At 38.7% G+C, this 22,216-nt stretch overlaps 1 protein-coding gene across 4 annotated transcripts in view; it reads right to left on the bottom strand.

The window, feature by feature from the left end:
• Positions 1 to 16,320: 16,320 nt before the first annotated feature.
• Positions 16,321 to 22,216, bottom strand: part of LOC135205514 (glutathione S-transferase Mu 4-like) — a 1,039,821-nt gene continuing 1,033,925 nt past the window's right edge. For all 4 annotated transcript variants that reach the window (XM_064236257.1, XM_064236254.1, XM_064236255.1 and 1 more), the window contains 4 exons: positions 20,819 to 20,959; positions 19,807 to 19,986; positions 18,325 to 18,426; positions 16,321 to 16,532 (listed from right to left, as the gene is read on the bottom strand). In XM_064236257.1, coding sequence (XP_064092327.1) covers positions 16,332 to 16,532; positions 18,325 to 18,426; positions 19,807 to 19,986; positions 20,819 to 20,959 — 624 coding nt within the window. In that variant the 3' untranslated portion in view covers positions 16,321 to 16,331. The remainder of the gene's footprint in view (positions 16,533 to 18,324; positions 18,427 to 19,806; positions 19,987 to 20,818; positions 20,960 to 22,216) is intronic.

Here is a 22,216-nt window from a genome sequence, read left to right as displayed (position 1 = left end):
GGAGAGTACATTATGTAGTGAATATATCATCCCACAACCTCATTCTTAGCTAAGCTACTTAAAATCAACCCAGGTTGCCAACAAAAAATGCATTGCTAAACTAAAATGCTCTACTATAAGTACAATTCATTTTTAAATATAGTAATTATTATTACAAAAACTAGGGAACAAGGATTGTGTTAATTGACTTACAGCAAATTTCTATATTATTAAAAACAGCTATGATAATGTTAAAAGCTGCATAAATCATGTTCTAAATTCCTGTACCACATGAGAATTATAAAATATGAATGGCGTAAAATCTCAAACTTAATTCGGTTAATAGTTCAAAGCTTAACATGAGACCAATAAGAAGTGAGCATGCACCAGGCACCAAACCAGATATGAAACAACTCTAGGCACCAACCCAGATATGAAACAACTCTAGGCACCAAACCAGATATGAAACAACTGAGTGCTAGACAGACCTGATACTCAAATAATGCTCCAAGGAACTAAGCTCATTAGTTTGGGCATTTACTACTTAAAATCTTACGTACATGTTATTTTGGAGTGACAGGGCATTTGTTTTTGGCAGATTCTAATATGCAAACACAAAGAGTTCCCTGTGGCATCTGAATTCACAGTTTTAGCGATATACCAAGCATTTCATAATCCACACAAAATCTGTATACAGTATAATAGCTTGTATGTACATAGCAGTCTATGACTAATTATATAGTTTTGCAAGTCTTAATTCTTCAATAATGGAGATAACTAATACACAACTGTACATAAATTATGAAATAAAAGTTGTAAATAAGGTATGACACAGGGCTGTATTAGGATTTCAAAGTGATTATCAAGTATTTTTTACATGTACAATAGGTATTTGTTGACTAATGTTATACCTAGCAATTTCATGATTTACTGATGTGAAATTGAAAATAAATTTTATGTGTAATACAAGGCATTTTGTATTCATTCCTGACAAATTTCAACAATATTTTTTATATGTACTGTAAAACTGGAATACCATTTCAAACATCACTAAAGAAATAAGTATGTATAGCACTTTACAATAAGCAATAAAGATTTGTGGCAAAGTACTTAGCCAAATTCATTTTAAGACCTTGAAAGCTTTATAGTAGTACTTTGAAAAAAAGAAAATGTGGCAAACTTTTACATCCATACAGTCAGGTTTACTTCACTAAATACTATAAAACTTCCATACTGTTAAGTACAGTACAGTACAGAATATGAGAATTTATGTCACCAAGTTTCTAATTCAAATATTTTAAAATGCTAAAATTCATAATTTTGGAGTAAAATGACAAATTTTCAAAGACAATTTGTATTTTACATAGCTACAAACCTTTGGTCTTAACAATAGGATAATTTTCTTGCACCTAGCTGGATCTGGTTAAGATGTAGATGAAAAGCGAGGAATCTTGTGAGATGTGGCAACGCGTACATATATTGGGTGAAAACTGGACAAAGACCACACACCCCTTTTCAGTCTTTTTCTTAACCGCCTGGGTGAGTCATGGTTGCCCTCTCTTGGCCTTTTACCCGGTTCATTGCCTGTTTTTGCTTGTGTGTGTGCTTTTATTATGGCTTCTTCTCGGCCTTGCCAACGTATGTGCCCAGGAACCCAAGGTTTCCCGGGTTCTAGTTTCCTGGCTTCTTCAGCTACAGACCCACATTCCACATGCAGTAGGTGTCATGCTAATGTTTGTACCATAACGAATCTCTGCCGGGAATGTCATGCGTGGCCTAGAGAGCAGTGGAAGTTATTTTATAGTAAGAAGGAGCATCGTAGAGTTTCTACCATTCCTTCGTGGGAAGGGTTTTCATCTCATCGCCCCGATGCTTCGTCTTCTTCCACAGTCACACCACATGATGCTAATGTCGTAGTGCCTTTGTCTCCTTCCTTTTCTTCCATTGATTAGTCGGAAGTATCGGGAGGTCCTCAGGCTGATTTATTGTGTAATGTCGCTCCCTCTTCTTCGAGGGTTAATTTGCTTCCTACGAGGGAGGAGGCTATTTCATTAGTTTCTTTTATTTCAGATTCAGAGGCGTCCAAAATGGCAGCGCTCTGGGCATCACTTGGAATATAGGGTTCACCCTCCTTGGAGGTTTTGCTGACGTATTTCATGGATGCTCGCCTCCCCCTCAGAATCCCCCAGCTCTCCCCCCTCCTCCTGGCCTCGTCTTCTTTGGTGGCCAGGGTCAGCCATTTTGAATTGCTCCACTAGTGATACCTGCCGCTTCCTTGGGGTCGAGGGGAAGCCATGTTGTCAGCGCTGCTGGTGACGTCACAGGGTCAGCCATTTTGTATCACTCCGCCAGTGACACCTGCCACTTGCTCGGGTCAAGGGGAAGCTTTGATGTCAGCACCACTGGTGACGTCACTTCCATCAACGATGTCACTCCCAGTTATGTCAGTGTCGTCTCTCTCTGCGATGTCAGCGTCGTCGGTTGGGGCTGCTGTGCTACCTCGCTCTTCTGTGTCACCATCGTTTGCTCCTCTGATGTCATCGCTGCCATCCAGTACACTCCATCTCCCTTCCGTGTCATCTGCGCCCTCTCTTGCGGATCCGTCTGAGGCTTTATGTCAGGTGGTTCTTAAGAGATTGGACTCTGTTTTGGAAGATAGGTTTGCTGCCATGTCGGCTGGGAAGACTGGGAGCAAGCATGTTGCGTCGCCCCCTCCACCTGCCAAGAGGATATGTAAGGAATCAGTGCTGTCATCCTCTCCTTCTCCCACATCTCCACCGGAGTGTTCGTCACCCCCTCCCCTTGATGCTATCCAAGGTTCGAATCCAAGGAATTCTCATTCTATGTCAAATATTTGAGATGGTTCTCCGTCGCATGTACGTGCGTCTGCTCCGCACGGACAAATATGTGCTACCACGTACATGAGCCATCCTAGCGAGTGTTCGTAGTAATGTTCCTAGTGTTGTGGTTGGTTCGTCGCAGGAGTTGGCGCTTGGCTCCAGTCCAGACAGGTCGGCTGGCGCTTTAGGTTGTTTGGCTGCTGGGTCTACTGTTGGTCTGCACGAGGAAGGCATGTTCAATAAGCCTGTATCTTCTTCTCATCGTTGGTCTCCATTGCTGGAGCAGGAGGAAGGAGACATGCAAGAGTTTTTGTCTTCCTGTATTGATGTTGTCGATCTCATTCGTGGGTTCAACAATTTGGAGAGTAGGACTCGGGCTCGGTCATCTTTCACTCCTTCTTACTTGGAAGCCTTGCTGGGGGCTATGCAAGATTGTAAGTTGTCGTTTCAGCTTCCCTTATTGGGGCATGTCCAGTCGGTCTTTAATAAGGTGAACACTTCTATGTCAGATAGGGACGGGTCTCTTCAGTCAAGGGGTTCTTCCAAGTTGCTTCCCCCTCCACTCACGAGGCATAGGAAGTATTATGCTACGAACTCTGCCTACTTGTCGTCTCATCATCTTAACCCGGATGTCATACGTCTGAAGCCAGGGTTGACTTTGGAGCAGGTGAGGTCGGTGGCGCCGTCTATGTCTCCGCAGGATGCCTCAGTTTTGGAGTCTAAGGCAGCCTCCATGTTACAGACTGTGTCATGGTTGGACTTCTGGTTGATGGTCATTGCCAAGTTACCATCATACACATACCTGGTTGTTAAGACACATTTACTACTCTTACTGACTCATATCAGGTGTGCAGTCTAAAATAATGGCGTAGTACTTTGCTGCTTTCATATGTTTCAGTATCTCATTCAAAGAAGCTGTAGCCATAATGTTTAGTAGTTCATTTTGAGTACCTTTTCCTAAATAGTGATTATGGAATTCATGGGTTTTGACTTTTTTTGCAAATGTGTCAAGACCAGTGTCAAACTTTCCAAACAGCTCAGCAAGACCTAAAAAGTTCCCACTGTGCATTCTCTCATTACCAACTTTTTCTTCTGTCCCTCTAAATGCTAAATTTCTCTCTTGCACTATTGCTAGTAAAATATCAAAGAAACCAAATATTTGTAGTCTTTAACTTGTTTGCTAAAGATTCAGCTCCTGCTTTTATCATCTCTGGTATTTCTCCAATCTGATAATAAATAGCTTTAACATCATCAACCTGACCTCCCACCTTGTATTGCTCAAGGGTTTCACTGATAACCCTTGTACATGTTTTTTAAAAACAGCCCACCTCTTAGTTGATGCTGAGAACAATATGTAGAACCTTTGCAAGATCCCAAAAAATGTTATAGCATCTGGACAACACTTGGCTACATCTCCAAGTAAAAGGTTATAATTGTGACATGGACAGAGTACAAAAAGAGCTCTTGAATTACCCTTCAATAGTTGTACCTGTACTCCAGACGTGTGACCTTTCATGTTGCTACCGTTGTCATAACCTTGGCCTTGAATGTCTTTCACCTATAAATTAGTGTTTTATAATGTTTAATTTTCTCCTGTGCTACTTTCAACTTGCATAAACTTTATGAAATGTTTATAAACACCTGAGGGAGCCAAGTTACCATCAGACACATACCTGGTCGTTAAGACACATTTACTCTTGCTGACTCATATCAGGTGTGCAGTCTAAAATACTAATGGTGTAGTACTTAGCTGCTTTCACATGTTTCAGTATCTCATTCAAAGCAGCTGTAGCCATAATGTTTAGTAGTTCATTCTGAGTACCTTTTCCTAAATAGTGATTATGAATTTCATGGGTTTTGACATTTTTGCAAATGTGTGTCAAGACCAGGGTCAAACTTTCCAAACAAATCAACAAGACCTAAAAAGTTCCCATTGTGCATTCTCTCATTACCAACTTTTTCTTCTGTGCCTCTAAATGCTAAATTTCTCTCAGGAAGAAATTGCACTATTGCTACTAATCTTTTGAATACTTGCTGCCAGTGTTTTCTGCTTACTGACAATTATTTCAAGTTCTTTTTCAATTGTCTGTCCACTACAAAGTCTTTGGTGTAACTCCCAGAAACTCCATGTGTATTCCAAATAATTCTTTGAATTTAGTGCATATGCAGCCCAGATAGGATGTTCAGATGAAGAGAAAGAGCGTTTTTGGTCAGACTTAGAGGAGGAAATGGAAAAGGTTCCAGCGGATGAAAGATTCATTGTCCGCAGAGATCTGAATGGGCATGTAGGTCAGAATAACCATGGTGGGTATGGCTATGATGAAAGAAATGCAGAGGGTGAGAGAATTGTTGATTTTGCTGTTTCCACGGATATGGTACTAGAGAGCACTTTTTTCACCAAGTGGCAAAAACATCTAGTTACATACAAAAGCAGTGGAAGGTCCAGCCAGATAGATTACTTGTTGTATAAGAGGGAAAAATTTACGTGAGGTAGAAGATTGTAAGGTCATACCAGGAAACCATGTGAGTGCACAACATCGTTTGGTAGTGATAGACTTGGTTATGGAAATTAAACAAATAAGGAAGAAAAAAAATGCAGGGGGTCAAAAAGGATTAAATGGTTTAAGCTGAAAGAGATTGAACTATGTAGGCAGTTTAAAGCAAAAGTTTTAGAAGAAATAACACATGAAATTGAAGATGTTGATGAATGGTGGAACAGAATGATGGAAATAATACTGAGGGTTGCCAGAGAAATATTGGGTGAGAGTAGTGGCAATATGTTCGAAAATAAGGATATGTGGTGGTTCAATGAAGTGAAAGATGCAACAAAGCAAAAGAGAGAAGCAAAGAAAAGGTGGGAGGGGACCCAAATGGAAGAGGACTGGTAGCCTGTAAGGAAGCAAATAAATTACCAAAGAAAACTGTAGCAATTGCTGAGGATAAAGCATATGATCAGCTTTCCCAAGAGCTAGATACCAAGAAAGGGCAAAGGAAGATCTTTAAACTAGCACAAATGAGAAATAAGAGTACCAAGGATATAACACACATAAGACAGATTAAGGATAAGAATGGAAATGTACTGAGAAATAAGAGAAACATAATGAGTTGGGAAGAATATTTTGAGGCCTTATTGAATGAAGAAAATGAAAGATTTCTAAGAGGAGATGGACAAATTATGGAGCAGTCACAGAAATATGTAACAAAAGCCGAGGTTAGAGTGGCACTGGGAAAGAAGCCTGGAAGGCTCTTGACGGGGAAGGAATTGACATATTGTGGCAGTTAATGAAAAAGATTATGGAAAGTGAGACGATACCTGAAAAATGGAGAGAAAGTATATTAATCCCAATATTCAAAGAGAAAGGGGATATTCAGTGTTGTGAAAATTACCGAGGAATCAAGCTCATGTCACATACACTAAAAGTAGTATTTGAAAGAATTATGGATGAAATATTACAGCAACAAGTTTTCATCAGTAGACCAACTAGGACTCATGAAGGGACTTAGTACTGTGGATGGTACTTTTTCTCCAAGACAAATTATGGAAAAGTACACTGAGAAGCAAAAGATCTTGCATATGGCCTTCATAGACCTTGAGAAGGCATATGACAGAGTACCATGTCAGGAAATATGGAGATGTCTCGGGGAGAGAGGAGTTTGTTTTGTTTGTATGGTGTTTTATGTTGCATGGAACCAGTGGTTATTCAGCAACGGGACCAACGGCTTTACGTGACTTCCAAACCACGTCGAGAGTGAACTTCTATCTCCAGAAATACACATCTCTCACTCCTCAATGGAATGGCCGAGAATCGAACCTGCGACCACCGAGGTGGGACGCTAATACCATACCAACCACGCCGATGAGGCGCTTAGGAAGAGAGGAGTGATGGAGAAGTATGTCAGAATGATCAGGGAGGTGTATAGAAATGTAAAGACCAGTGTAAGAGCTACAGTTGGAAGAACAGAAAATTTTCAAGTTGGAGTCACTTCTGTTTAATATCGTCTTGGATGTGTTGAGGGAGGATGCCAACGAGGAGCCACCATGGTGTCTGCTCCATGCAGATGACATAGTCTTAGTAGATGAGAACAGGGAAGAACTGGAAGAGAAGTTTGAAAGATGGAGCTATGCCTGGGAGAGTAGAGGTTTAAGGATAAGCAGGAAAAAGACAATATATGACAACCAAATTGGATGGCGACCAGCAAACCACAATCAAATTAGGTGGAGGAAACATCAAAAGGGTCCATAAATTCAAGTACCTTGGCTCAGTGATTGACAAGGGGAATACAGAAGAAGAAATTAACAACCGGATTCAGTGTGGCTAGAACAACTGGAGGAAGGTGTCTGGTGTCATATGATAGGAAAGTCCCTATAAGATTAAAGGGCAGAGTGCACAAGGCAGTGGTCAGACCAGCAATGACATATGGATTGGAAGCAGCGCCACTAAAGAAAACAGAGGGCAGGAAGTTGGACGTGACCGAGATGAGGATGCTTAGATGGATGAGCGAGTAACCAAAACGGACAGGGTTAGAAAACAGGTTTTGTCCTCAAAGGATTTACCGTCCATGGTGTGCACCAGCGCCCTACAGTGATCAGACTAATATCAAAGAAATATCTTTTAGTCTGGTCTTTTAGCCGGGTATTATGTCATACATCAGGTCCGTTGAATTGAGTACATAAAAGTTTGAGTACCTTATTCAGGGACCAAGTAATTGGAAGTCTTTCAGGAGTGGGCCTCTGTAAAGAAAAAGACTGCAGAAAGGAAGTGACAACTTCTATGTTGGAATCAATCCCAAATCCATAAAGTAAGGGTTTGTTAATGCAGTCTTGTATGCTATAATTGTTGTAATTGTAAGATGTTTTTCTTCAAAGAGGTGTATAAGAAAATTCATCAGTGTTTCTATAGAAACCTCGATTGGGCTCTCACTCTGGATATAATCTAACCATACTCTCCATAAGGACTGGTATTGCCAGATAGATGATGTCCGTAGTTTTTGCACTAGGTACCCAGCAATATTAGGTAAGTAGTTTTCACGGTAGGTTATATTTAAAAAATCCACACGTGAAGGTCTCGGCTTAGAAAGGAGGATGCATAAACAACTTTCCCTCCTACTTTCTGGGATAGTACACCGGATGGTAATGGAATTGACCTCTTCGTCCGCTGCTGAAGTAGTAGGAACCAATGCCTGTTTGGCCAATTTGAGGCTATTAGGTAAGCCGTTCCTTTGAAGGTTAGGAGCTTGTTCAAACCTTCGAAATCTGGGACAATGGAGGAAAAAGATAAGTCGTCTTCCAGTTGTTCCAGTCTGTAGGAAGGCATCTTTTGCTATTGCTTGATTGCCCACATTCAAGGACACTCTGTTGGGGCTGTCGTATTCCTTGACAAAGTCTGCTATTACATTGAGCGACCCTGTAAGGTGAATTGCAGACAAATGCCACTTCTTTTCCTGTGCCATCCGAAGAATGGCTAACATTACCATATTGAGATGCAAGACATTGCACTTGTATTGTCTAGGACCAGCAGAATGTGTGTCTGTTCCGGAGGTTTGAGTTTCTTTAGAGACAAAAATGACAGCCATCAGCTCTAGGAAATTGATACGACAATTCCTTAGAGTAGCTGACCACCTCCCCGCTCCCTGACGATCCTCCCAATGTCCTCCCCAACCTATCAATGAGGCATCTGTGTGTATTGTTACTTTTACAGATGGAGGAGTCAAGGTGACCTGTTTTGCCAGAGATTCCTTTCGTGTCTATGGCCAAAGTATCTCCCCAAGTTTTTGATGCATTTTGAAAAATTTGTCTCATCCTTTTTCTTGCATGTGACATCCAAAACTTTTTCACGTTTTTCAGTTACAACCTGAGTATTGGATCTGTTATAGATGCAAACTGTAGCAGACCCATCATGCGCTCTAATTGCCGTCAGGAAGCAATGGGCTGTGTCAGGAACCTTTTGAGGTTTTTCTTATTCTGTTCTGAGTTTTGACAGGAAGATACAAAGGCCATGAACTGTGTCCCAACACATTCCCAGCCACTGAAAATGTCTGCTGGGTGTGATGCAGGATTTTTTCCAATTTATTACAAAGTCTTTTGACTGAAGTCTGTTGACTACTATTCCTAGGTTTTTCAGGCACTCTTTTCTTGTGGCTCCCCAGACTAACCAGTTGTCTAAATAAGCTATCACATGTATTCCTTCTTTCCTGGGTTCCCGAGCAACTACCGTCACAAATTTTGTAAAGATTCTTGGGGCAATGTTTAGCCCAAAAGGCATGATCTTGAATCTGTATGTACTTTTTCCTATCCGGAACCCTAGGAAGGGGCAGAAGGAAACGGCAATAGGGACGTGCCAATAGGTATGTGTCTTTCAGATCTATAGAAACTGTCCAGGTCCCTTTTGGAATGAAAGAACGTACTTGGGCAATGGTAGTCATTAGAAACTTTTGACAAACAATGTGTTTGTTCAATTTTGACAGGTCAAGGATCACTCTTCGTTCTGAAGAATTCTTTTTGGGAACACTGAAGAGACGTGCCTGGTGACAAATGTAAGAATGTTTCTCTATGGCTCCTTTTAAGAGGGCCTTCTGCACATAATCTTTCATAGAGGTGTCCGGTTTTTTAAAGAACCCTATGAAAGGTGGAGGGGGACGAGACCATTTCCATCCCAGTCCGTTGAGAATAATGCTGTGTCCCCAAAGAGAAGACTTACATTCCTTGTGAAAATTCTGAAGTCAACCCCCGACCAAACAATTTTCCTTTTCCTCTATAAGCTGGTTTTGCACCTTGTGAAAAGGATACACTTTTTGCTGTGCAGGTTTTTGCCCCTTTTGAGGGTGCTGGCCCTTATTAGGGGTACAGCAAAGGTCACTGAGGCATAAAAGAAAGTGCAAGGGGCAAGGTTAAGATGGTATGGCCACATGATGAGAAGAGAACAACAACACATGGCAAGAGAAGTGATGGACATGGAGGTGGATGGAACACGAAGGAGAGGAAGACTTAAGACTAGGTGGAGAGATTGCATTAGAGATGATATAAGGGAGAAGGGAGTTCGGGAGGAAATAACACAGGACAGAGGTAGATGGAAGTGACTCATTAAAAATGGGGACCCCAAATAGGGATAAAGCTGGGAAGAAGAAATAACCTTGTATGAAGATTGGACTAGTCACTGAATCCATTTGTTGATAATGGACTGGTTGTGTTCTTACCAAAATATCTGCAATAAAAGTTTCCTTTTACAGTGAAACTTTGAAAACACAATCCCTTTTCATTTCTTTGAAAGTTAGTTGTTCACTGGAATATGTATTAGGAGGACCTTTCATTGTTAAATACTCTTAGGTTTTGATTTATATCTGCTGGCCAATTGGTTGGGTCATCATAAATGTTTATTATAACTATACTTTAACCTGAGATGGAAATGTCTTGCACTCAGAGGTAAGCTGCTATAGTACCTTTGTCACTATCACGTATCATTATTATTACATATTATAGAAACAGAAATTAAGACAATTTTTTAATGTTTGATATAAAGATGATTTTACAAGTTAACATTTTTTTAATATAGTAAACATAATAAAGTGAGGAATAATACTTCCTCATTCTTCACTTTATTTTTACAGTAGTGGTTTATTCCTCTTAGAATACTACAGAAAAGGCTTCCAAGGCTAACATTGGTGCGGGGCCTCGTTCAGGCGCGGGGCACAATTTGATCAAATTAATCAAATGGGCTTAAAACCAGCCCTGGTGACAAAACAAGCAGTCTCATGGTTACTGGCTATGAAAAAGACTATATATACCCTACGCAGTTGGAAAAGATTGCTGCCATGTGCACAGTCCCTGTGCCAAGCCAAGTGGAAGGGAGATATATAGTGAGAGAATTCACAGTCTACCGGAAAATCAACCACAAATACCTGACCATGACAGAAAACCTTTACCCACCAGAGAAATAGAAGTAAATGATCAGTCCCATAGCAACAGTTCCCTACCTGGAACAGTACTGGACAGAGGAAGAGATAATTGTGCATACAATTCACACAATTTCAAGACTGATAAAAACAGCACCATACACTACAAGTGTGTGCAGATATCTCTACAGAGAACTATCTTCTACAGTAACTTAGAACATCCTTACACCACTATTCCATAGCCTAAGATTATCAGAGCTGTTGCTGTATTCTTCCTAGAGCTGAGTGGGTGGTACCCACCATTAACTTGTCTGCCACCAATTCATCAATTTATCATCAAACTTCAACAACTGTCCTTAACTGTTACCCAGCACCATACTGTACTCCAACCAAAAAATAAGGCAAGTGCCTATTCTTGTATAAACAAATGCTTCTTCCTGACAGCTACTATTTATGTTATTCTTGTCATGTAGGCTTGAAGTTTCCAGAGGATGCGTTCCGTTCAGAGCTATTGCAAGATGTTGCATCATGTTAAAGTGTATAAGTGTAACTAATTGTCATTGTGTTAAGTATTGAATATGACACATAGGCTTCGATCCTTAAAGTTCTACCTAATGTATGTAGGATATGATTCTTTATTGTGTATTGAACTCCAGTGCTCATATGTTTGTTATGATCCTATATGATATGTTTATGTATTTTGTACATTCTTCTATAGCCCCTTAACAATGAAGCTGAGAAATAAAGAGAAACAAAGAAGATATGTATTGCTTTATTATCGCTCTTCATCCTCGGACCCCCAAGACGAAGTATGGGATAGCTGAACACATTAAAATACCATCTTTCTTTAACACACAGGTACAAATGAACAACTGTATTATGCGAGTTATATGCTTAACACACTTGTAACAGTGGGGACGAAGTATGGGATGATTGAAATACAGTCGACCCCCCCGGATTTGCTAGCTCACAATTCGCAGACTCTGCAATTCTCGGAATTTTCTGTGGAACCTATCTACAAATTATTTGCAGGAAAACTCACGCAATTGCAGATTTTTTCTAGAGCAATATTCTGTATTTTAAATAATATTGTTCAATAAGATTAAATAATATTAAATAATAAAAATATTATTTTTCTCTCTCTCTCTCACTGAGATGAGAGAATTTTTATGCATTATGGAGGAGTTATGGAGTTCCATTAGACGACGTCTGTGTGTGTGTGTGTGTGTGTGTGTATTGCTGTATGGATTGAATTGGCTGTTGGTGAGTTCTGGGTTGTCTGCTGGTGCAGCTGGAGTTAGCTGTTAGAGTTCTGTTTTCAGTCAGACTTTGGTCATACCCTGTTAGTCTGTAGTGTCAGCAGCAGTCTATTGAAGCATTGAAATCAGTTAAGTTTTGTGTTTTGTTGATTTGTTATTAGTTGTTGTTAAGTTTGATGTTGTTTGCTTGGGAGTTGTTGTGCCTGTGTTGTTAGATTTGTTGTGCTTGTGAGTTCCTGTTGGATTATATGTGAATTGTTATAGTTGAGGGTTGTTGTTGGGGAGCTGTTGTGGTTTGTTGGTGTAGTTGTGAGTTGTTGAGGGTTGTTGTTGGTGAGCTGTTGTGATTCCTTGGTGTTGTTAGTGGGTGTGTTGGCTTGTTGTGTTGTTGGTTTTTTGTGTTGTTAGTGATTGTTTGTGCAGTGGTCTTGGGTTGTGGTTGTGCTTCTTTTTGTTGTGTTCCTTTTTTGTTGTTGAGTTGTGGGGTTCTGGTCCTTGGGTGTTGTGTTGTGGGTTGTGGCTCTTGGTTGTGGTCTTTGTTGTTGTTGGTATCTCCGTGACCTCGACTGGCAGACAGCACAGCATAGCCCAGAGTATCTGGAGTTGGGTGAGTACCTACATGTGTTCGTGTATTTTTGTTGTGTGTGTAGGTATAGATCAATTGTCCTGCGTGTATTCTGTAGTGTAAAGAGGAAAGTGTGACTGAGAGTGAGTTTGGCAGCTGGATTGATTAAGTTTATGTGGGGGAGGGGGTTGCCCGCTTGCTTTTAAAAAAGCTTGTGATCCAGCCACAGCATGAGTAATGTGTACAGTCAAGTTCAATAGTCTGTCAACACTCTCTGGTCATCATTTTAAAGATACATAGATGGGACTAGTCTCATCACCACTAGGGTAAACTTAAGAGTTGCCGTTCTTCACTCTTCCCAGTTGAAATGGGTACGGTAATGAGAGGAGGAGGAGAAGCCTGGTTTAACATGTGATAATTATGATAGTTTGTCCACTCCTGTATGACATTTGCAATGATAATCATTCCACACATTTCTAGTGCTTTGATTGATTCACAGGGTTGTTATATAAAGTACATACTAGATAGATGTAATGCTTTCTTGTTGTTGTATGGTGCTTTAACATTGCATGGAACCAGTGGTTATTCAGCAACGGGACCAAAGGCTTTATATGACTTCCGAACCACGTCGAGAGTGAACTTCTATCACCAGAAATACACATCTCTCACTCCTCATTGGAATGGCCGAGAATCGAACCCGCGGCCACCGAGGTGGGACGCTAATATCATACCAACCACGCCGCTGAGGCGCTTTCAACAATGTTTAATTACATACACAAAATGCTAATTTGGGATTAGGTAAAACAAATGAAATGCAGATTTTTCTTTCCGCATGTTCAATTCGGCATCGTCTGGTAAAATCTAGCCTACTTAAATTGATTTACTGTTATCAGACTATCCTTTGTAGTGTAAATTTGATTTTTATCTTCTGTATTCTTTTCATTATTTAGCATAGACAAAATAACTTATGCATTAGGTTTATCTGAGAGAGAGGAGAGAGAGAGAGAGAGAGAGAGAGAGAGAGAGAGAGAGAGAGAGAGAGAGAGAGAGAACATAATTGTCTACACTGAAGTGTAATCACCTGTCATTTAACTTCGTTTTATAACTCTAATGCCTATTACGAAATCTATTGACATGTATAAATATAGTTTCTATAGGATGGTGGATGGATGGATGATGGAATTTAGGGCATAGCCCAAGCGCTGGGACCTATAAGATCATTCAGTGCTGAAATGAAAGTATGGCTAGGTGGAAAAATGAGAAATGAAATGAAAATGATAAACTGATGACAATCCTGCACTTGAACAGGACTGTACATCAGCAAAGGCCATTTTACTCTCCCCCCAGCATTCAGATCATCCAAAGTTATGAAAGATCGTTTTGGCCAGGGGGCCCATATAGTTTCTATAGAACATATGATTACATCCATTTGTAAAGTGATTATCATTTATGTTGTTTTGTCTAAATGCTTTTATAGGTATGTATCCTTTCGAGTTCTATCATGGTGGTCTGCATTCATCACTGGCAACACTTATTTCTGTCCCGCATTTTTCCCATTTTCATATCAATATGATAGTTTCAATGAATGGATTACATACCTGGTCCATCCACATTGTCATGCATTTGCCCGACAGGCAAAAAAGTTGCCATGTCAAAAATGGAGAATTAATAATGGAAAATGACGAAGAACGATGCTTAAAAATAATTAAAGCACTTCAAAGCTGAAATAATATTCAAACTGGAAAAAAACATGAAAAGATAATCATATATAAAATTTTTCTATATGAATGAAGTTTTCTTATAAGACATCTGAAATTGAAAATATATATACATAAGATACATAGTACAATAGTATATTCTGTTTACAATAGCTGCTTTGTGTAAAAAATGGCACTAGTGAGGGCACAAACTTCATTCATTTTATATCAAATAGTAAAAATGACTTTTTCTTCAATCCGAAGTGGCATAATCCCTTCTACTCATTAATGCCTTTCTTCAAGTACCTATACGTCCATCCCGTAACTGAATACTAGGGGAGATACAAGAATTAGCTCCTTATCTTAAAGGAAAGGAACATACTAATGTGCAAATCAATTTTTAAGGGGAAGATAATCGTAATCCTTCACCATTCACAGTCCAGTGTGCAGCAGTAGATTGAGTTGAATTTTGGTATTTCACGTCATGATTTATGACTGGTAAAGATGGTATACAGCTGTGTATTCTACCACAGGACTAACGACACTAAGTAAAGTAAGGACCTATACCCAGTAAGTTGGGTTAGGTTAGGAAATCTAAGGGTAAGATGCATCCTAGAAACTGACTTCTGTGATGCTTTTGTCCTGTAAAATGTGGTTAGTAACTAATCAAGAATTGTCATAAGAAAGAGGTTGAAAAAAAATGTGGTCTGCACTAATAATAACGGTCAGAATTACCTAATGCCGGGGACGGGTGTAAATAAAATATTAGCCTAGTTCCAGGGGGGAGGGTAAAAGTATTGGTAAATTTTTACTTATTTGCACATGACTCCCATGAGCATTGTGGTTGGTACCAATTGATTTAATACTAAAACATAACAAACGCTGGTAACTGTCAATTTCTGATAGACTACATTTCAACATAATTTTCATATTATGCACATTAAGGAGAATTACGAGCACAGCATAAAGATCCCAATTTCAAGCTGTGGTATTAAAGTAAAATATATAATAGCTACCTAAATTTATTTTTTGCTAAAGATTGAGAGAAAAATCCAAGATACCTACCTAGTAGCTATACATCCTAACTTAACCTTGGGCAATGGTCCTTGCCCTACCTAATTGTCATTTAGTGTTTTCCGGTTAGTATCGTGGTTTCGGTTACCTATTCTAGGATACAGTAGGCCTCAGTATAGGTATGTAGGGGGTACTAAGTTCCGGCAATGCAAACACCTACGTAGTAATAAAAATCTGTCACTGTTGGTATGGGCAAATTGTACTTCGGCTAGCTAGTATTTCTGAAATAACCAAGTTTGTAACATAGGTATCAGTATTTTTACCTTACCAACAATTTGACAGATTTTCATTATTTTGCATTGTCGGAATTTACACAAACTTATAACTATATATCTATATATATGATAATAGTATATAGATATATATATATAATATATATATATATATAAATATATATATAATATATATATATATATTATATATATAATATATAATATATATACACTGAGCATACGGTATCCTGGATTAACCGACAGGAGCTACACAAAACACAAATTAGACCTACCTAATCGTCAGTACCTAGGCTATTGCCTAATAGACTAACATCGAGTATAACCTAAACAAATGTAAAATTCTAATAGGCTATCTGTGACACTCAATCACCACTCGAAACGTAAAAAAAACAAAATTTAATAAATCTAACCTCACTGCTTACTCTTAAGATATTCATAAAACGCCTGGTGTAAAATGCTCCGTCTGCGACGCGACTTCTGGTAGATTTACAACTAGATCTGACTTGGGGTAACATACATACTTTAAAATGATTAACATGAAACTTTTGTTGTTCCTGTTACCAAACTGATGCATTTATAATGATTATAGCAAATAAGTGCGACATGATTTCGTTGCATTAGCCTAAATTATCATAACTTTTTTTAAGGAAAACTAATTTTTATAATTAGTACTCAGCTGGCTCGTATGACAGCAGAGAACTCACTCAAATGGCGTCATTCAAGTATTTAAATAATTTGTTTTTCACTAGATGAAAATGGCCTAGAAAGATATTTAAAAAAAACTTTATTAGAAATCATTTATTTCCAAACTTTGCATATTTGTTGTTCAAGGGAGTTCTGAGAAACTCAGACGATGCCATGTATTCCTTGATGCTTGGAAGGTCCTCGAAACGAGTTAGGAAATCCTGCAAATTCCTGAATTCAGCCAAACAATGGGGATCCAGGTGAAGGTGTTGGTCAAGGACCTCGTAGACCAAAAAGTCTGCGTAGCTTATCTGAAAGATGTGCATTAAGTAAGCGTGCGCTGCCAATATGCTACATTATCTACCAAATACAACATCAATTATTACTCATTATAGTATCGTGTATGTAGCCTATATGTTTGCCATAATCCATATTTTCAGCAGGTCTTTATAAATTGTTTTTACGAAACCAGTTTGGGGTTACTTAAGGGAAAGTATATCTAATGGCAATCATTAAAAAGGAAAATTAAGTATTGCATTAAAAACAATTTTTTTGTCGCCAGATCCCTGACCCGTAACGAGTTTCATTTTGAAGAATGGATGGCCCATACCAAGTGTGGGGAATTCCCGCACGACAATCTTAATCATGATAGTATTATTTTTGTGTATTAACATATTTTCATATAATCTATCTCTTACTGTAGAGTTATTAGTACCGTATCGTCTGTCATAAAAAACAAGTGAACTATGTTGTTTTTATAGCTTATGTGTGAAATCCAAATGCATTTGCATATTTATGAGTTTTATAAAATGTACCTACGTCTCTATTGTATGATAATAAGGGTAAATTTAGGAACTTACACTTATTCGAGAATGACACTCTTACATTATTTGGTTTGATTTTGCTATAATATTAGTTTAATCGTTTTGGTATTAACTAGCGAAGCTGTTAAAAGTGAATTGGAGGGGGTTTTAGTGGTGTGTTTATGACAAAGAAACGTCTGCATCAGTTGCGTGATGCCAGACAGTTGTTACTTTGCCGCTTTCTGGCATTACATTTAAGTATGTGTATGTGCGTGATTGCATGTTATGGGATAACATCATCCCAAATTGAGCTGTCCCACACCACCAGTTAATTCACCACATTTAACACATGTGTTGAATTTCTGAGTACTATTATGTTTGTATTATGTTCTGATTTATTTTTGATTACGAACTTTACAATTATCTTACATTCTTTATGTTGATGTAAATTTTGTACAATGTGATCCTGTTGCCTGTGTGTTGTGGTGCGTGTGTCTCTCGGCGATTACCTATTCTCTGAGCCTTGTAGTAACTGGTTCATTGAGTGCCTTTGAGTATTCTTTTGAGTAAATCCTTTTCATTTAGCTCTTATGTAATTACCCATCAATGTTTAACCTTTATTCATTTAATTAATTCTCAGTTTAAATTCAACAAGTTGTTTCAGTTTCCCTCCATTTTATTTAATTTTTCATGTGATCCAATTTTAGTGAATGTTGAATGTCATCTGATCTTATAAACTTTGTATAGTGTTCATACCTTAAAGTTACGCAAGTACCTTATATGTAGATAGAACGAGGTAACATAGCAGTATATCGAGTCCTCTCGATCAAGTCTGAAAATCAACCCGTGTGAGAAAGAGAGGGTTCGTGTGTGTGTGGTGGGTGGGCGGGGGGGGATGCATGCACCTCACATCACATCTTCCAGCAACTTATGATCTGAGTTCGTCTCTACAGGGACTGCTGGGGATATAGGAGTACTTAATTGTGGCTACTATTCATCGATAATGTATGTGTGGTATTCTTGTTTGTACTGAATTGGGTTGGGGTAAGCTCCCAGTAATTTAGAAACGGCAAAGGAAGCGTGGTGTTGTTACGTATGAACACTTTTTCCTCCACACCAAGGACCACCCATATATTGCAGTAGTCTCTATGCAGGAATTTGCGATAAAGAGAGAGAAGAGAGAGAGAGAGAGAGAGAGAGAGAGAGAGAGAGAGAGATACCGTATAATTTGGGGAACACCCCCTCCCCCCGCTCAACCACCATCGAAAAAAAAAAGCTTGCTGGAAAGACTAGCACTTACTTTATCTCCGCCAAACCATCTCCTTTCCCCTAAGAATTCAGAAAAGGCTTTCATTTTCCCGGAAAGACCAGCTAAGAAGTTTCTCTTCTTCTCCTCGTTGTCCTGGGGTAAAAAAGAGAAGATATGTCTATTATTGAAGTCGTTGGCAAGAAAACCTACAGTTATGAATTATAAATTACGCTCCCGTAAGCTCAACATTTTTGATCGATGACTGGATATGAAATGTATTAATATCTGGTTCCCTTGTGCCGTAAAAATGATTAAAGCTTTACTTAAAATTAAATTTGGAACGTGGTGTATGATATGCATTGTAAAATTATCACATTTATGGGCAGCATCTAGATAAGTATTCTTGTAATATGAAAATTAAATTTCTTTTTAATGAAAGATAAAGGGGTCGCTCTAGAAAAACCTAACAACTAAAGCCATTGCAGTGTTCATAATTTAACTGTTAAATGAAGGACGAGCTCCTAGTGCAGAAAAATTCAATTGTATTAGATACTCCATATAAATACACTGCCAGTGTACGTACTAATACAAGCTGTGCAACTAATGTTAATAGCACAATCTATCGCTGAATGAAAAGAAGGTTCATATTGGCTGGGTACATGGTAATCTGGAAATTTGGCTGAAAATTAAAATACGTTAATTGAGAGACAGAATAACGCATAAGCATCTAAGCGCAATAGAAAGGTATTTAGGTTATGACCTTACAGATGCCTTTGTGGTTAACATTGAGTTCTTGCCTTTTTCAGACTCATTAAAGCCGGTTAATTATCCTATCTATAAGTAGATAACACCGCTTGTTTCTTACACTGAAGATCATGACTTGTGGAAAGAGGGAATCCATAACTGTAGAATGATTAAAAAGAAGCTTTAAAAATCAAGAGAAACCTCTGCGTATCCTACACAAGTTTAGAAAGAATTCTGATAGAAATTACGCGAAAACAACATAAGTTAAATGTAAGTCATGGGCAAGTTTAATTCTAAAACTTACTCTCAAACGCCTCTAAAAGAATAATTACTCCCGTATGTTTTTATCTTATCTGCTTTGTACAAATAGTTCTCTGTCAAGTCAACAGCTTACTTGCCTGGTTGTTTTCCAATTACGACAGAAATCGAGAAGGATGCAAAAAGCAAATTTTTGAGGCAGGAAACAGTTTAACTGAACAGTGACAATGATGTTTGGGAAAAGCAGTGCACACTGAAAGAGTCAGGAGAAATTATGGTAGGTACTATAATAAATCTGAAAAAGGTAAGAAGGCAATGTTAACCACAGAGGCATCTGTAGGGTCGTAAGAGTAGAAACCATGTCAGTAGCGAGTGGATAAAACAAAATAATATGAGAGTAATATATCTTCTGGAGGTATCTGAGAGTATTTAGTAAAAATCATGGATGCCACCAATATGAACAGCAAGAAAGGCAGCGGGAGTTCTGCAGAAGTAACAGGACTTTCGCAAAGTCGGTCTATAAGAACGCACGTAATGACAGTAAGTGAAATCGACGAATTCCCAGTGAATTTCGTTGGCTTGCTCAGCTAACATCTCGATCCTGGCTCTCTCTTGAGCAGTGGTGCCACAGAGGTCATGCTTCCATCCCAGGTATCTCAGGATGGCTTTGCTCTGCGTTATCTTGACGTCATCGTCCACGTAGTAAGGAAGCTGTGAAGAATGAGGAGAGGAGACAGAAAGGTCAGAGCTGCGGTTACATTTCAAGTAAGAATTAAAGGTTACGAAATTATACGCATAAATAGTTTTCTTTCAATGTCTGATTATTGGCACCTGGAAACCCGCCCAAGAACTGCAGGAAGGTTTTGAACTTAGCCAAGAATGAAAGAATGTCATAAATACCCACATAAACCTACGTTATGCAAGGGAGTCTGCCATAAAAACCATTTACTGAGTTTTAAAAATAAAAATCCCAGTGGAATTCTCTAAAACGTAAATTGCTTGCACATACCCTGGAATAAAAAAAAAATAATTCAAAATTCCCTCAAACTAGTACTTCTTGAAAGCATCATCGAATCTATGATTAAAGAATATCTTTAATATATTTCAGTAGATAAAGAAGTTACATCGAAATATATATTTCGACAAATAATTAAGTAAATCGCGCATACTCCATAATCCCGAGACAAAAATAAATCGAAATACTCTTTATTATCTCAATGGAACAAATCACAGAAGGTTAACGTATTATTGCCAATAAAAACAAACCGTTGTTGGGAAGTCACAAAAGCTTGACGTGTTTCAGTAATCAGATGAACTAGCTCATTTGCATGCTATCAAATTATGGAAGTCAATCTATAACTTATTTCAAAATTTCCAGATGATAAACTAACCTTTTCATCCACGGCTGGAGAGGACAAACTCATAACTTCATGAAGACATAACAACAAACCCGTATTAATGTTACGAACAGTACTACACATTTTTACATCTGACAGACGGTACCGCATAGGTAATAAATAAGAGACAGTTAATGGAAACTCACGTTCGGAAAATCTAGTCCAATGGAGTACTTGTCAGCATTCCATTCTTTCTTGTCATAATTCGGGGCTGGGCCAACAGGGTAGCGCTTATCCTCAAATTCGGTTTTCGTGTACTTGAGCAACAGCCGAATGGGCTGTGCTAGCTATAAAAAAAAAAGATAATGATAAAGGGAATTAAGATTGGTGATATGAGTATCAAAATACACTTGGATGAATTATATGAAGTTCAAATGTCGAAGGTATGATAACAATATGATCTACGAGTACACAAGCACTGGCTGGAAGCAGCCAGTTTTTGGCGGGTATCATTCTCCATAGAAATAAGTACGGGTAGAGTAACAGTTAGACAATTATCTTGATAGGCAAAAGAAGAATCTTCTGCCAAATACACACAGGAGGAAAGATTCGAGACACAATTGGCTAGCCATGTGCAGCTATGATACACTAGTGACTGAAACTGACGATGGCGTCACACGGGCTCATCGCAGGCAGGACACGTTACTGACTCGTCTAGACAACAGAACGTTCGACCTAAACACTGAATGACGTAGGAACAGGTCTGTTAAGGAACGGAAAATGACTGGAAGAGCCACAACTTCTACAGAACGATTCGGCCATCTCACCCACTGCGGGAGGTAGAAGCTAAAACTATTAACACACAGAGAAGAGGGGAAAATTGGCACGAGTAAGAAGTGACCTGACGATGACGTTTTCAAAGAAGATAAAAGCTGGGCGACTTATTATAATGCAGTTACCTCTTTTATCTGTGACTCCAATCTAATTATCTAATCATAGTTTGGAATGGAGTATAAATTTTTTCCTCACTTAAGCCTTTTTGTATGATTTTTCTCCAAGAATTAAAATGAAAATTTATAAGTTAAGTATATTTTAGTTTTATCAGAACACTGAGCTTATCAACATATCTCCTAGGGCTGGCCCGAAGGTTTAGATATTTTTACGTGTCTAGGAACCAGTTGGTCACCTTGCAACGGGACCTACAGCGTATTGTGGGATCCGAACCACATTATATCGAGAAATTAATTTCTGTCACCAGAAATAAATTCCCTCTGATTCCGCGTTGGCCGAGCCGAGAATCGAACTTCGGACCACCGAATTGGTAGCCGAGCGCGAAAACCACTCTTCTAATGAGGAACTATAAAAATTTATGAACACACAAGGATATATTTAGTGAATTTAAACTAAATTTAACTTGCTCTCAAATAAAGACGAAGGATGGAATGTGACAAATTCAACAACAGTGTCGGCAATCCCAGTCAGGATTTCAAGCTCAAAATACCTGTAGTCGTTTAACTTAGTGAAAAATTGTCTTTTCAAACTGAAAATACCTGTATAATTATGTTCCACCTAACGAATTATTGTGGTTGCACCAAAACATCTCT

Source organism: Macrobrachium nipponense, chromosome 24 (assembly GCF_015104395.2).
Source record: "Macrobrachium nipponense isolate FS-2020 chromosome 24, ASM1510439v2, whole genome shotgun sequence".
Taxonomy (NCBI): domain Eukaryota; kingdom Metazoa; phylum Arthropoda; class Malacostraca; order Decapoda; family Palaemonidae; genus Macrobrachium; species Macrobrachium nipponense.
This window is presented reverse-complemented; position numbering and strand designations above follow the sequence as displayed.